Source organism: Tamandua tetradactyla (genome assembly GCF_023851605.1).
Source record: "Tamandua tetradactyla isolate mTamTet1 chromosome 9 unlocalized genomic scaffold, mTamTet1.pri SUPER_9_unloc_2, whole genome shotgun sequence".
Taxonomy (NCBI): domain Eukaryota; kingdom Metazoa; phylum Chordata; class Mammalia; order Pilosa; family Myrmecophagidae; genus Tamandua; species Tamandua tetradactyla.
The window spans coordinates 253,770-268,060 of NW_027518243.1; the positions used below are offsets into that span (position 1 = coordinate 253,770).

Genomic DNA, 14,291 nt, shown 5'->3' on the forward strand with positions numbered 1-14,291 from the left:
AATAGATGAACAGGTCACTTGGCTTATAAATATGCTTTGTATCACCACTATAGCATTCACAATTTTTGAGCCAATATTTCAAAATTGATAGATTTTATACATACAAATATCTGGAATTGCAGCTTCTCTTGAAAAATCAAAAGATCTGACCATCTTGTTGCATTTACATTTATTTGTGTAGCAAATAGCTGTTTTTAGGTAGGTGTATCCTCTTCTAGCTTTCTTCACTAATTGGAATCATCTGCCCAGCCCCTAAAGGGACCAGAGGTTATTGCCTTCAGTTTGTGGGCTTCAGTTAATTCATTTGTACCTCCTGAAAGTGAATTCAGCAGTTTACTTCACATTTTCAAAAGGAACTGAGAAACAAAATAGTTATGGATCATTTAGCTAAATGATATCTGGGTCTCTACTAGTTCTCATATCCTATAAAAATGTGATGATTTAAGGTTTTTGTATCCAGACCTTATTATCCCCTGCTGTTAAAATTATGGTCATGTTTAAGGGCTGAGCCAACCTGGATTTTGATGTGAAAGAGCCTATGACCAGTCATTATTGGGCCAGCCAAATTAATAAATGAGCAAACAACCTTACATAATCTGACCCCAATCTTTTATTTAAAGATGGTCATACTACAGACATGGCTTTTTCCAATAGAAGAACCCACCCTATCCAGCTGTACAAAGAAGAAACGTGTGTCTCAGTGAGGAGGTGATTTTATTGCAAGTGCACTGGCAAGGAACTGGAGGAATCTTCCCCAAACCAGTTTTAAGTGGGAATGTGAATTAGGGTTTTTATAGATAAAGAAAAGGAGATAAGGGTCAGAAACTAAAGTAATAGCTGCATGATACATTCTTGTCATGTCAGCAATGACATGGATTTGTGAGGAAGGCATGGGCAAATGTCTTAATCCTGTGTTGTCTTGTTCTATCTTTAGTGATTAGATTTAGATGCAAGCTCTTGTATGCAAGTCTTTATGACTCTTTCAACCTCTTGTCTTTTGAGGAGGAAGTCATTGATTCAGTGGGCTGCGGGGTATTCTTGATCCTATTCTGTTATCTTATTTCTGTAAGCAAAACTGAGAAGGTCTGATTAATGTCCTTGTGGGTACTGAGTATAAAGAGTAGTTGTAAGTAGTATTGAGTTCAGCTGGGGTAAGCATATTTTCCAAACTATCAATAGGTAAAATATTATGATGTCAGTTCTCAATTTTTAAGACATGGCTTTTACCAATGTTGAAGGGAAGAAGTAAGAGAGAGTGCCGTAGTATTATCAGCATTTTTCTCAACATTCTTTCCCTAACAGTAAACATTATACTTCAGCTATGTTGTTCCCCAAATGTTCCATGCATTTTTCCCATCCCTGATTTTGTCCATGCTACCTTCTATACCTGTAAATCCCCCACCTCCATCTATTTAATAAATATCCACTTATTTATCATCATCTTTCAAAGCCCAGGTCAAAATTAAACTGAATTAAGAACAAGGCAATATTAGTCATTTGTGTATTATTTTATGTCTTTAATACAGCACTTAATGCATTGTGTTAGAATGATTTGTTTTATTTTTACTTTCCAGCATGTGAATTCTGATGTCTATTATATAGCAAGTGCCACCTACTGAATTTAATATGGCTACGTAGGAAATTTGAAGCCAGAGTAAGCAAAAGAGTGGAAATAGAAAACTGTAAAGCATATTTGGGGACAGTGAGGAAAAAGGAGCAATATATTCATAAATTCTTAAATAATTGAAAATGAGGTCAGGAAAAAATATATTGCAGCCCAATTCTAGAGGCTAGGCTATTAAACTGTTGGGAATCATCCTTCCAAAGACACTGGTATGGTTTGAATCATGTCCTCTTAGAAAAGACATCTTCATGTCTTAAGCCCTGGTCCTGTGAATGTGAACTCCTTTGTAAATAAAATCTTTGAAGACGTTATTAGTTAAAATGTGATCAAACTGGCTTAGTGTGGCACTCTATTCGATTTGATAGGTATCCTTATAAGCAGAGGAAATCTGGGCACAATTAGTAGGAGACAGATGGAGAAAGAGATGACCATGTGACAGAGTCAGAGATCAAGTTTTGAATGACAGTGTCAGTTATTAAAGTAGTGTCCTTGTTGAGGCACTGTGGGGCAGTGGATCTGACAGTGGTATTCAGAAATGACACCTGAGGTGGAAAATGAGACGTTTTTGGAATTAACAAGATAGGGGCAGGAAACTGATTTCAAAGCACTTCCTGCACTATAATATCTTCATTTGAATGTATCCTTTGCAATTATAACATCACTTTTTAAAGCTTTACAATCTGGAATTTATTTTGTATTTTACTGACAAAGTCATATTTGATATATTAAATTTAAATTTATTATTTAATATTGACAAATATTTAATTTATTCTTAAATACTAATTTTAAGTGGAGATCAAAGTTACTGAATTTCTAGGAATCTATGCTCAGTTTTGGTTAATTTCTGAAAATAAAGATTTAAGAGAATAGAAAATTAAAATAAAAAGCAAATTTGAAACTCTCCTCTAAATTCTTTAAGGCCTAGTCAAGATTATAACATATCTCTCAAGTTTCACATCAAATTCAATAAGTATCATTGGTTCTAAAGTTCTCTCCCATACTTTAAAGTAGATACTTGGACATGGTGCCCCAGGGCTAATCACTGGATTCCCAAACACTGAGTAATTCTTGCTTTAATCCTAGCTAGAATGTGTTACCCCTCTGTTGACTCTTGAATTGTGCCTTCATTTAATGGTAGAAATCTTACACCCAAATTCCAGAGGTCCAGTGTCCTTTCCCCTAGTGGCTTCACATTTATAAACTGAGTATCCATATTGAACTTTGTTTTAAGTTTTTTTCCCAGTAGATTCAATAGTGTTCTGAACCTAAATATTTAGAATTTTCCATCCCATATTCCAACAAAGCCCCAGCTATTAGAAAACTCAGTTACTTGTTTGAAGCTTCATGGTTTGGGGATTGCCTACTATGTTCTAGGCTCTGTGTTAGAAATATATATGTATATAATTATATAAATACACATATCTTTGTGTGTCTACATGGTGCATGTATGTTATATGTATATCGATATGTGTATATTCCTTAAAACTATATTATAAAGAAAGTGTTTTCTCCCATTTTATATATAAAGAAATTGAGTCTTAAATCAAGTATGTAAATTGCTCATGGCCATAGGTACAAACAATCTGAGAACACAAATTCAAAGCCTACTTTATCTCTCATATTCATACTTGCTCATCATTTTATTCATTCATCAATTGAGTAACTATTATGTGCCTGACATTATTCTAGGTTCTGGGGATACAGCAGTGAATAAAAACCTTTGATCTTACATGCCGTATCAGGTGGTTACAAGTGTTGTAAGAAATTTTTTTTCATAAAGGATTGGAGGGAAATATGAGTTGACTGGAGATGGAATTTTAAATATGATTGTCAGGGATGGTTTCACTGAAGTTATAATTGAAACTTCATAACTTCAATTGAACAAAATTCTAAAGGAAGTAAGAGGATGGGCCATGAAACTTTCTGGGGAAGTTGGTCTCAGACAGAGGGAAAAACAAATACAAGGGCCTATATTAGGGAAGCTCATATGTGTTTCTCAGTAGAAGTGTACCTGGAGATTGAACATTTGTTGACATCATGCTATGTAATTGTAAGATATCATCCCATAAATGAATTTCAAATTGTAACTGTATTCAGGTTCAATTAGTACCTTGTACATAGTAAGCATTATTGGAATTGTTAATTTTTAATTGAGTTTTTTATTTAGCAAGTCAAAGCTCAATTTCTGCTTCTTTTTTATAATATTTTCTTTTCTGTTCAATTAAACTATGAAAAAGGTCTGTTAGAGTTAAAATACTGTGGTTAGATTTTCCTATTTTTATATTTAATGTCACCTGTATAAATAACTTTCTTGTGAAAATGCTTTTGAAATGGTTAAATTACTTTATATATTCGGTGTGGTTTAACATTTGCATAGTAAGGGCATGCATGTGAATTCTTTGTTAATTATATTTTATTCTTTCCAAAAGCATGCTTTACATGTTGAAATAATTTATTCCTTCATTTCCTATGGAACCATAAATTAAGCTGGCATAGAAGTTTCCTAGAACATAATTGGGCAACATGAATTGATTTCTTTTACAAAATAATAGTTGATATTCTATTTTCTTTCTTAGGTAGATTATAGAATTATGAATGTACTCAAACATTCAAAAAATTTAATTTCTCCCACCTTTTATTTCCAAAATTCAATAAGACAGACTTTAACTTTTGGTCAAACTCTACAAGTATAAAAGATTGAAGCCTAAAAGCAGTCAAAGCCTTAAAAATGTGTAATTAAGTTTGCATTGAATATAAGTAAATTTTCATTTACAAATTATTCATTTCAACTCAAACAATATTTATTGCACATTGGTGCTTTGGGAGTTTTGATAAGGGAAAAATCAACTATGGATCTATTATAGTAGCATTGCTTAGAGTTAATAGATGCTCAAACCACAGCAGTAACATAACAGTGGGAGAGCTCCAAGTAAAAGACAATTTGATAGTAGGGATTGATGAGTGGCTGGATAGGCAGATGGAGGGCACAAGAAACATCTAAGATCATGAAAAGCTTTTAACTTCAGTACTGGGTGAGTGATGACACTATTAAACCAAATGGGAAATAGGAAAAGGAAAAGGAAAAGGTTTCAGCAACATGAAAACATACAGTTCAGTTTTGAACCTTCTGAATTGGAGACATCTGTAAGACATTCATATAGAAATGAATACAAAATGATTCTATGCCCTTGTGAGGATCATTATTAAGAGTGCACTGTTGAATTTTCTGAAGAAATGTTGGGCAGTGGGACAGTTCTAAGCTGTGTGAAAATAGTGTTAGTAATCATTCCCTAGCTCCTGTGACACAGTTAAACCTCAAAATTTAGCACATAGTTGTCTTTTATCTTATATCACATTACTAAACATTCTAAAATACTCTTAGTTCACCCTCAGATTGTAAATGTTATGGTTTGGATATGAATTATGCTTTTCCAAAAGACTCAGCTGTGCTGTTGAAGTTCTGTTAGTGGCCTCAGTGATTACTAAATCTAGGAGAATTTCTGTTTGTCCCTGTGTAGCTGGTGGTGCCGTCCCTGTATAGTTGGTGATGCTACACTTGTAAATACATTGCAGGATTATTTCCATTCATGCATTCATTTATTCATTTCCTTTTAACTGAGGGCCTGCTGTGTGCAAGATACTGTTGGTTTACAACTGAGCATGAAGCAGTAGGATTACTTTGTTTCTAGAAATAGATTCACAAGAAAATATTATCATAAAACATCTTTATTCCCTTTTAAGAGACTTGTCAATGGTTTTATAAGTAAGAATTATCTGAGATATATGCACTCGCCATATTGTCCATCCAAAATGTACAATTAGTAGCTCACAGTACCATCATATGGTTGTGCATTCATTGAATTACTTTTTGATTTCTTGAAACTTTAAGATCACTTCTGGTGGAAAGCAGGGTATTGATGCAAGTGAAGAAAGTAGATGAATTAAGAAGATAAAACAAATGTGAAATATGTTAAGATTTACCATGTGTTGATCTTTTCCAGAGGGGATTTTTGCCAGACCTGATGCTGACAGCCAGGTCTACCTAATGCTTTTAACTGCTGTCTTGAGTGATTTCATTTGTTGGCACTGTATTTACTTCTGTGATATACTAATTAAAGGTGGGAATTAAAAGCAGGCTCTAAAGTCAGACAGCTTTAGTTCACATGCCTTGGTATTTAATGTCTGTGCTAATGCAGATAAGTTACAGCCTCCCAGAGTCTCAGTTTCTTCCTCTGTAAATGGGAATAAGAGCACTATGTAATTAGCTCATAACACTGTCACATTAAATAAAGTGTTTAGCACAGTGCCTGGCCTTATAGTACATCAGTGTTAGCAATAATAGTGATGAATTATTGGGAAACTGACAGTAGTTTTCTTAAATGCTATATAACATTCAAGTAAAGTAACAGATATTTATTTTTGAAATTTTATTTTTATTTATTAAATTTAAATGTTCTTTGTTTTTGTTAGTTTTGAAATTTTATTGTGCATTTCTCTACCTTGAGAGTTTTGTAACCCACCATATGTATACATGATTTTTCTGTCTTTTGCTTGTGCATTAATCTTGGGCATAAAAATAGATACAAAGATAATCTCATCTCCACTTTATAGAAAATAATTTCCCCCTGCCCATCCCCCAACTCCCATGCTCTCAAGCCCAAAAAAGAAACTTCTGAGAATGGTATTAGAGGGTGGACAAAAAATAAGAGAAAATAAAACAAGTAAGCATGTTATAAAGCAGGACAGGTACTCTCCCAGTAGAGGGAGATATTGGCAAAATAATCATGCTACTTGATATGTATGTGTAATTGTCAGCAAATTTCAAAACAAAGCTTTCCCTGGGGGGAAAGGTAGCTAATTTAGAATTAACTAAATATAAGTGAATGATGTTTTTGCCATTTGCAAAATCTAAATTTATTATACAAGTACCTAGGGAAGTTCTATGACCACTAAATATACTGTTACCATTGCCACATAATTTTTCTCATGGATTTTTTCAGAAATGAAAGTTAAGACAAGATCATTGAACCTCCCTCTCTGTTACATTTAAAAATAGAATAGAATGACAATTACAGGCTGCATCACTTGAAAACAAAGAAAGAATAGCAGCTATGTTTCTGTAGTTTAAATATTTTTTATGGCATTCTAGAGTAACTGAGCTAAATAGTTCAGCCCTAAATGACATAAACTATTGGACTGAATCAGAATAGTATCTTTTTTAAAACAGTATCTTTTTTAAAAAAAAAAAGGAACAAACTTTGTGATTTGGGCTGCTACATTTCATAAATTACTGGGAGGCTTATAATTAAAACCAAAATAATAACATTTAATTCAGTTGAATTGGAATTTTTTCAACTATTTTCTGTTAGGATATTTAAGTTGATTAGAACCTTTGCTTTTCCAACAGAAACACTGCATTTCTTTCTGTTGGCAACATTGTCCAATAACTGACTACTATAATAGTCCCTCTGCACATTGAGATTTAATACTCTTATTCTATCACACTCTAAGAAATTGCTTTTCTGAGACCTGGGGATGTTGAGATGTCCCTTAAATCTGAATCTTACTTAATAGTTGACTGAGCTTTCCTGTCTGTATCATGGCTTACTGTTTTGATGTGGATTTTATTACTTTTGGCTGCATTATTAAATTCAGTTTGTAAAATATCTGAAGAACTCTATGTAATACACAAAATATATCTTAAATAAATTCACCACAGTATTTCTATTTTAAATATTTACCTAGTTGATTCAAAAATGGAAGTTACACATCTCATATTATTTTATTCTGATTATGAATTTGGCAAACATTACCACCACCAATTTAATAGGTATTAGCTTTAATATGTAGTTTTAATTTGGAATTCTGCCAATCTTTGTTAGTTATCTTGCTTTTAGGTTTGGTCTGGCAATATCATGTTTTGTGTTAGGTGGATTTTTATAAGTTCATAAATAACTGTGGAAGATCAATTTTGCTAGAGTAGACTTCATAGGATATACTGTGGTTTTTCTTAATGAGTCATGATTTCACATGTTGAACATTTTACTTAATTGATTTAACCACTAGATGTGAGTTTTCTTAATTATTAAAAATAATTCTTAAGAAAGGGACTTAATTATACTCCTCCACTAAGACTTTCCTGAACAGCTACCAACAAATTAGAGTGCCTTTTTTTTACCCTTGTAAATAAATTAACTTGCCTTAAAAATGTCCATAAAAAGAAGAGATTGAGCAAATGAAAATCAAATCTATCAGGCTGCTTTTGTGTATTCGTTAGAATGGACAAGATTATGTTGTAATAATAATCCTAAACACATAGTGACTAAAAATAACAAAGTTCCATATGTGCTGCATGCCCATTGTAGGTTGCTAGGATTGCTGTCTTTGTCATTCAGGGACTCAAGCTTGGGAGGTTCCATCTTAAAACAAGCTTCTGCAATTACAGAGTTTGGAAAATAAAGAAAGGTGAAGCTGAAGCTTCTGATGCTCTTAAACATTCTAGCTGGAAGTGGTTCATTTGGCATTTGCAAGATGTGGCTACACCTTTTGGCCTCAATAAAAGTGTATGATCTTCACACAGAGAGGGGCACCAGATGTTTGTGAGCAGTAAGACAGTTAGCTATCATTCTAAATGAAGGAGCATTTGGAAATTAACAACAATTATACTAAATTTATAGAATATTCTTCTCATTTGCTAGCTTCTGGAATGCAACGCACCAAAAACAGATTGGCTTTCAATAAAAGGGGATTTATTTAGTTGATCTATAGTTCTTCAGAGGAAGGCAGCTTAACTTTTTTTTTTAATTTTTTTTTATTAATCAAAAAAAGAAAAGAAATTAACACAACATTTAGAAATCATTCCATTCTACACATGCACTCAGTAATTCTTAGTATCATCACATAGATGTATGATCATCATTTCTTAGTACATTTGCATCGATTTAGGAAAAGAACTAGCAAAACAGCAGAAAAAGTTATAGAATGTTAATATAGAGAAGAGAATTAAAATAATAATACTAATAAAATATATATATATATATATATATATATAAAGGAAAAAGAAAAAAACAAAAACAAAAGATACAAACAAACAAACAAACAAAAAACCATATTTCAGGTGCAGCTTCATTCAGTGTTCCAACATAGTTACATTACACTTAGGTATTATTGTGCTGTCCATTTTTGAGTTTTTGTATCTAGTCCTGTTGCACAGTCTGTATCCCTTCAGCTCCAATTACCCATTATCTTACCCTGTTTCTAACTCCTGCTGGTCTCTGTTACCAATGATATATTCCAACCTGATTCTCGAATGTCAGTTCACATCAGTGGGACCATACAGTATTTGTCCTTTAGTTTTTGGCTAGACTCACTCAGCATAATGTTCTCTAGGTCCATCCATGTTATTACATGCTTCATAAGTTTAGTCTGTCTTAAAGCTGCATAATATTCCATCGTAGGTATATGCCACAGTTTGTTTAGCCACTCGTCTGTTGATGGACATTTTGGCTGTTTCCATCTTTTTGCAATTGTAGATAATGCTGCTATAAACACTGGTGTGCAAATGTCTGTCTGTGTCTTTGCCCTTAAGTCCTTTGAGTAGATACCTAACAGTGGTATTGCTGGGTCATAATCCATTCTGCCATTCTATGTCTTTTGATTGGGAAATTCAGTCCATTAACTTTTAGTGTTATTACTGTTTGGATAATATTTTCCTCTACCATTTTGCCTTTTGTAATATATGTATCATATCTGATTTTCCTTCTTTCTACACTTTACTCCATACCTCTCTCTTCTGTCTTTTCGTATCTGACTCTAGTGCTCCCTTTAGTATTTCTTGCAGAGCTGGTCTCTTGGTCACAAATTCTCTCAGTGACTTTTTGTCTATAAATGTTTTAGTTTCTCCTTCATTTTTGATGGACAATTTTGCTGGATATAGAAGTCTTGGTTGGCAGTTTTTCTCTTTTAGTAATTTAAATATATCATCCCACTGTCTTCTAGCTTCCATGGTTTCTGCTGAGAAATCTACACATAGTCTTATTGGGTTTCCCTTGTATGTGACAGATTGTTTTTCTCTTGCTGCTTTCAAGATCCTCTCTTTCTCTTTGGCCTCTGACATTCTAACTAGTAAGTGTCTTGGAGAACGCCTATTTGGGTCTATTCTCTTTGGGGTGCGCTACACTTCTTGGATCTGTAAATTTAGGTCTTTCATAAGAGTTGGGAAATTTTCAGTGATAATTTCTTCCATTAGTTTTTCTCCTCCTTTTCCCTTCTCTTCTCCTTCTGGGACACCCACAAAACGTATATTTGTGCGCTTCATATTGTCATTCAGTCCCCTGATCCCCTGCTCAAGTTTTTCCATTCTTTTCCCTATAGTTTCTGTTTCTTTTTGGAATTCAGATGTTCCATCCTCCAGTTCACTAATTGTAGCTTCTGTCTCTTTAGATCTACCATTGTAGGTATCCATTGTTTTTTCCATTTTTTCTTCTTTGTCCTTCACTCCCATAAGTTCTGTGATTTGTTTTTTCAGATTTTCTATTTCTTCTTTTTGTTCAGCCCATGTCTTCTTCATGTCCTCCCTCAATTTATTGATTTGGTTTTTGAAGAGCTTTTCCATTTCTGTTCATATATTCAGCATTAGTTGTCTCAGCTCCTGTATCTCATTTGAACTATTGGTTTGTTCCTTTGACTGGGCCATATCTTCAATTTTCCGAGCGTCATCCATTATTTTCTGCTGGTGTCTAGGCATTTGATCAGATTTCCCTGGGTTTGGGACCTGGCTGGTTGAAAGGTTTTTCTGTGAAATCTCTGGGCTCTGTTTTTCTTTTCCTGCCCAGTAGGTGGCGCTCGTGGCGCTCGTCTGTCTGCGGGACCCACTAGTAAAAGATGTTGTGGCTCCTTTAACTTGCCAATCCGAATCTCGCAGTCAGCCTGGGAAACCGCATGTGGAGGGGGGTCGCCGGCCGCTGTGGCTTGGGGTAGTGCCAGTCCAAATTGCCCAGCTGGCCCGAGACACCAAGCGTGGTGGGAGGGCCCCACTATCCAACGTTCCCAGTCAGACCGGGGAGCCACGTGCGTGGAGGGGACCCCAGTCGCCAGCCGCCCCGGCCGGGAAAACGTGCACCCCTCGGGTATCTCACCGCAGCGGATTCTCCCTGCCCGTTCAGCCGTTCCAGAATGGGGTACGCTGTCTTTTTTGTCTCTGTCGTGGCTCCGGGAGCTGTTTCGTATTGTTTCTGTTTCTTTAGTTGCTTTTCTGGAGGAGGAACTAAGACCCACGCGTCTTACTAAACCGCCATCTTCTCCGGAAGTCAAGGCAGCTTAACTTTTAACTGAGGTTCTTTCTTACTTGGAAAGGCACAGGACGATCTCTGCTGGCCTTCTCTCCAGACCTCTGGGTTCCAACATCTTTCCCCGGGGTGCATCTTTCCTTTCTGCATCTCCAAAGGCCTGGGCTGAGCTGCGAGTGCTGAGATGAGGTATGCTGAGATGAGGTATGCTGAGCTGCTTGGGCTGTGCTATGTTGAGTCTCTCATTTAAGCACCAGCAAATTAAATCAGATATCATTCATTGCAGCAGGCATGCCTCCTAGCCAACTGCAGATGTAATCAACAACAGATGAGGTTCACATGCCATTGGCTCATGTCCACAGCAATAGAACTAGGCACTTTTACCTAGCCAAGTTGACACTAGAATCTAACTACCACAAATACCTAGTTTAAAATTGACCATTGGAAGAAAATGAGCTTTTTCATCTTTTTATAAACTTGTTAGTTTTAGAACTCATTTTGACAGTGCATTGAATGCACCTCAACACACAATAATTTACCTGGTCCAAATGAGGCAGGATCTGTTTTACAATAAATTTACAGTTGTAGGTAAGCCAGGATGATTCATAAATTTAATGGCCACATTACTATTTAGTAAGTTATTATTGTTATTTTTTGACTCTTGGAACAACAGAAAGAAAGGCTAAATTTTATATTTAGAGTTGAAAATTTAATTGAATACAATATTTAAAGAAAACAGGGTTCTGTAAATTGCTGATCATCTAAATGACAAATAAAAATGGAATCACTGGATAGATATTGCTAAAGTGCAAACCAAAATGAAAATAATATATTTTGTTTTGAAGTCTGTTTTTTATTTGTTTTTCAAACTCTCACAAAATAGCTATTGTTTAATTATTGCTAACATTTTTCTTTCTATCCTGATTTTTTCAGATATTACTAATTTTCCCAAAATATTTTGTGAGACTTCTAAGAAGCTGGTGAGTGTGAAAGACTTTGCTCTGGCTGCAAAATATTATTCTGTACAAAGCTTGGGAATATGCACTCCTTCTGAACAATTACTTATAGCCCTTCAAGGAAACAAAAAAAAGAGAACTGGTATGTGCTTTTATGTGTATGTGTATATGGTGGGGTTTTTTTGGGGGGGACTTAGAAGCAATATATTATCCATCTATGTATATCTCCCCAACATATTTTTAATTAATTGTTAGATCTTATATCATGAACCCTGATAGATCAACTTGTGCCTAAATAAATAGGTAGTCTTATGCACTGTATTAAGCAGAACAATTTAGTTATGGATCTCCACATTTTTTCTTACATTAGCTTGTGGCAACTCTTTCTCAGAAAATTCCTGCCCCTGAATAAAGATTGCAGTGGGCTACTGTAAATTTCAAAATCCTTACATTCATTTTTGCTCCCATATCAGTATTAAATTAAATATAAATAGATAAACATTCCATTTAAAAGTCAGAGATTAGAAGGCTTATGTAAAAGAGGTTACTAGTCAGGGCTGTGATGAAGAATCACCTTTAATATTAATAGTAACTAATCTCAGCTCCTCTTTGGTATTATGTTCTATCATTCACAGAGCTCTTTTATATCCAGTATTTCAATTGATTATCATTGTTTTCCTATCTTTTTATTTTGGAAAGTTCCAAATCTATAAAAAAGTTGCAAGAATAGTATGATGAACCCTGTGTACATTTCACCAATTGTTGACATTTTGTCACATTTGTTGTTTTTGTTCCTTGCACACATGCATACACTTTTCTTTTCTGAATCCTTTGAAAAGAATTTACAGATATCATGACCATGCTAGTATATGTGCTAGTATATGACTGTATTGTATATGTTCAAACTAAGCTCACAAATGACATTAATTCTGTTAATTTGGAACAGTTCCTCAGCCTTTCTTTGTTTTTCCTAACACAGATACTTTTGATGTATATAGGCCAGATTTGTCCTATTATATTCCCATGTTTAGATACAGGTGTACTTTTTTTTTTGCTGTATGGAGAAGGTCACATTTCATTCTTTTTCCCCTTATTGCAACACCATTTTTTAAATTTTTGTTTGTTTGTGGGTTTTTGTTTGTTTCCTTGCTTGTTTGTTTGATTTGGGAAGTGAGTGGGCTGCAAATTGAACCTGGCTCTCCCACATGGCCAACAAGAATTCTACCACTGAACTACACTTGCACCACTAGGTGTACACTTTTATAGAAATTCTCCTTAAGTGATATTGTTTCCTTTTCAGTTCATTATTTCAGAAGATGTCTTGGTGATGCTAAGTTTGTTCATATGGTAAAGGTGTGTCCACTAACACAATCAGAATCAACAGGGAACACTTGCAAATATAAAATTTATAAAAGTGTCTCATGTGACCACAGGAATGCAGAGTCCAGAATCCATAGGGCAGGCTGCGAAGCTGATGACTCCGATGGATGGCCTGGATGAACTCCGCAGGACAGGCTCACCAGCCAAAGCAGGAATGGGACCGACAGGAGGACTCCTCTGAGTCTCCTTAAAAGGCTTCCCATGATTAGATTTAGCATCACTAATTGCAGAAGACACTCCCCTTTGGCTGATTACAAATGGAATCAGCTATGGATGCAACTGACGTGATCATGACCTAATCCTATGAAATGTCCTCATTGCAACAGACAGGCCAGCGCTTGCCCAATCAGATAAACAGGTACCACAACTTGGCCAAGTTGACACGTGTCCCTAACCATGATTGTCCCCCCCCCTTGTCAACTTGGCACCTATATATATATCACCTTAAACCATACTTAATTTCCAAATTAAAACAAATAAGCACACATTTTTTCTTTTACCTGACAATACTCAACTGTCCTGCATATAACTGGAAATGCATTACATCTCTCCAGAATAGGGTGCAAATCCTTGGGCAACATTCATTCTTAAACTTGATATCTTACAACTTAAATAATATAACATGAACAAAACAGCATTACAGTCCTCATTTCTGTAACTGATCACATGGTCGAAGTTCATATTTATCACTTCCTTCTTCCACAACCCATTCCATGTTCCCTTTACCCTCAGCAGGCACTTCAGCTGGCCATGGTTCTTTGCCTGGTGGGGTGACCCAAACCTTCATTCTTGAAGTTTCAGAGCCATTAGTAGTCCTGCCTGCATTGTGTTGTTACAGTTTTCCATTGATTTTAATCACAGGGCATGGTAGACGCCCTAGGAGATCTCCTATATTCCAAGAAAACTCTTCTTTACCTCCATTATGTAGTTGCAGTCCTACTTCCTTATGATAGTCAGGGTCAATTATCCCAGACAATAATGTAATCCCTTTCTTGGCTTGTTGATCCAGAGGCATAAGTAGCCCAAAGTAACCAGGTGGCAATC

General features: G+C 35.2%; 1 protein-coding gene across 1 annotated transcript in view; it reads left to right on the top strand.

Annotated features, from left to right (window-relative positions):
- The window catches only part of LOC143672737 (uncharacterized), a 56,591-nt gene that overhangs the window by 12,397 nt on the left and 29,903 nt on the right, over positions 1-14,291 (top strand). The window contains exon 2 of the mRNA XM_077147275.1: positions 11,845-11,891. Within this exon, the coding sequence (XP_077003390.1) occupies positions 11,845-11,891 (47 nt within the window). The remainder of the gene's footprint in view (positions 1-11,844; positions 11,892-14,291) is intronic.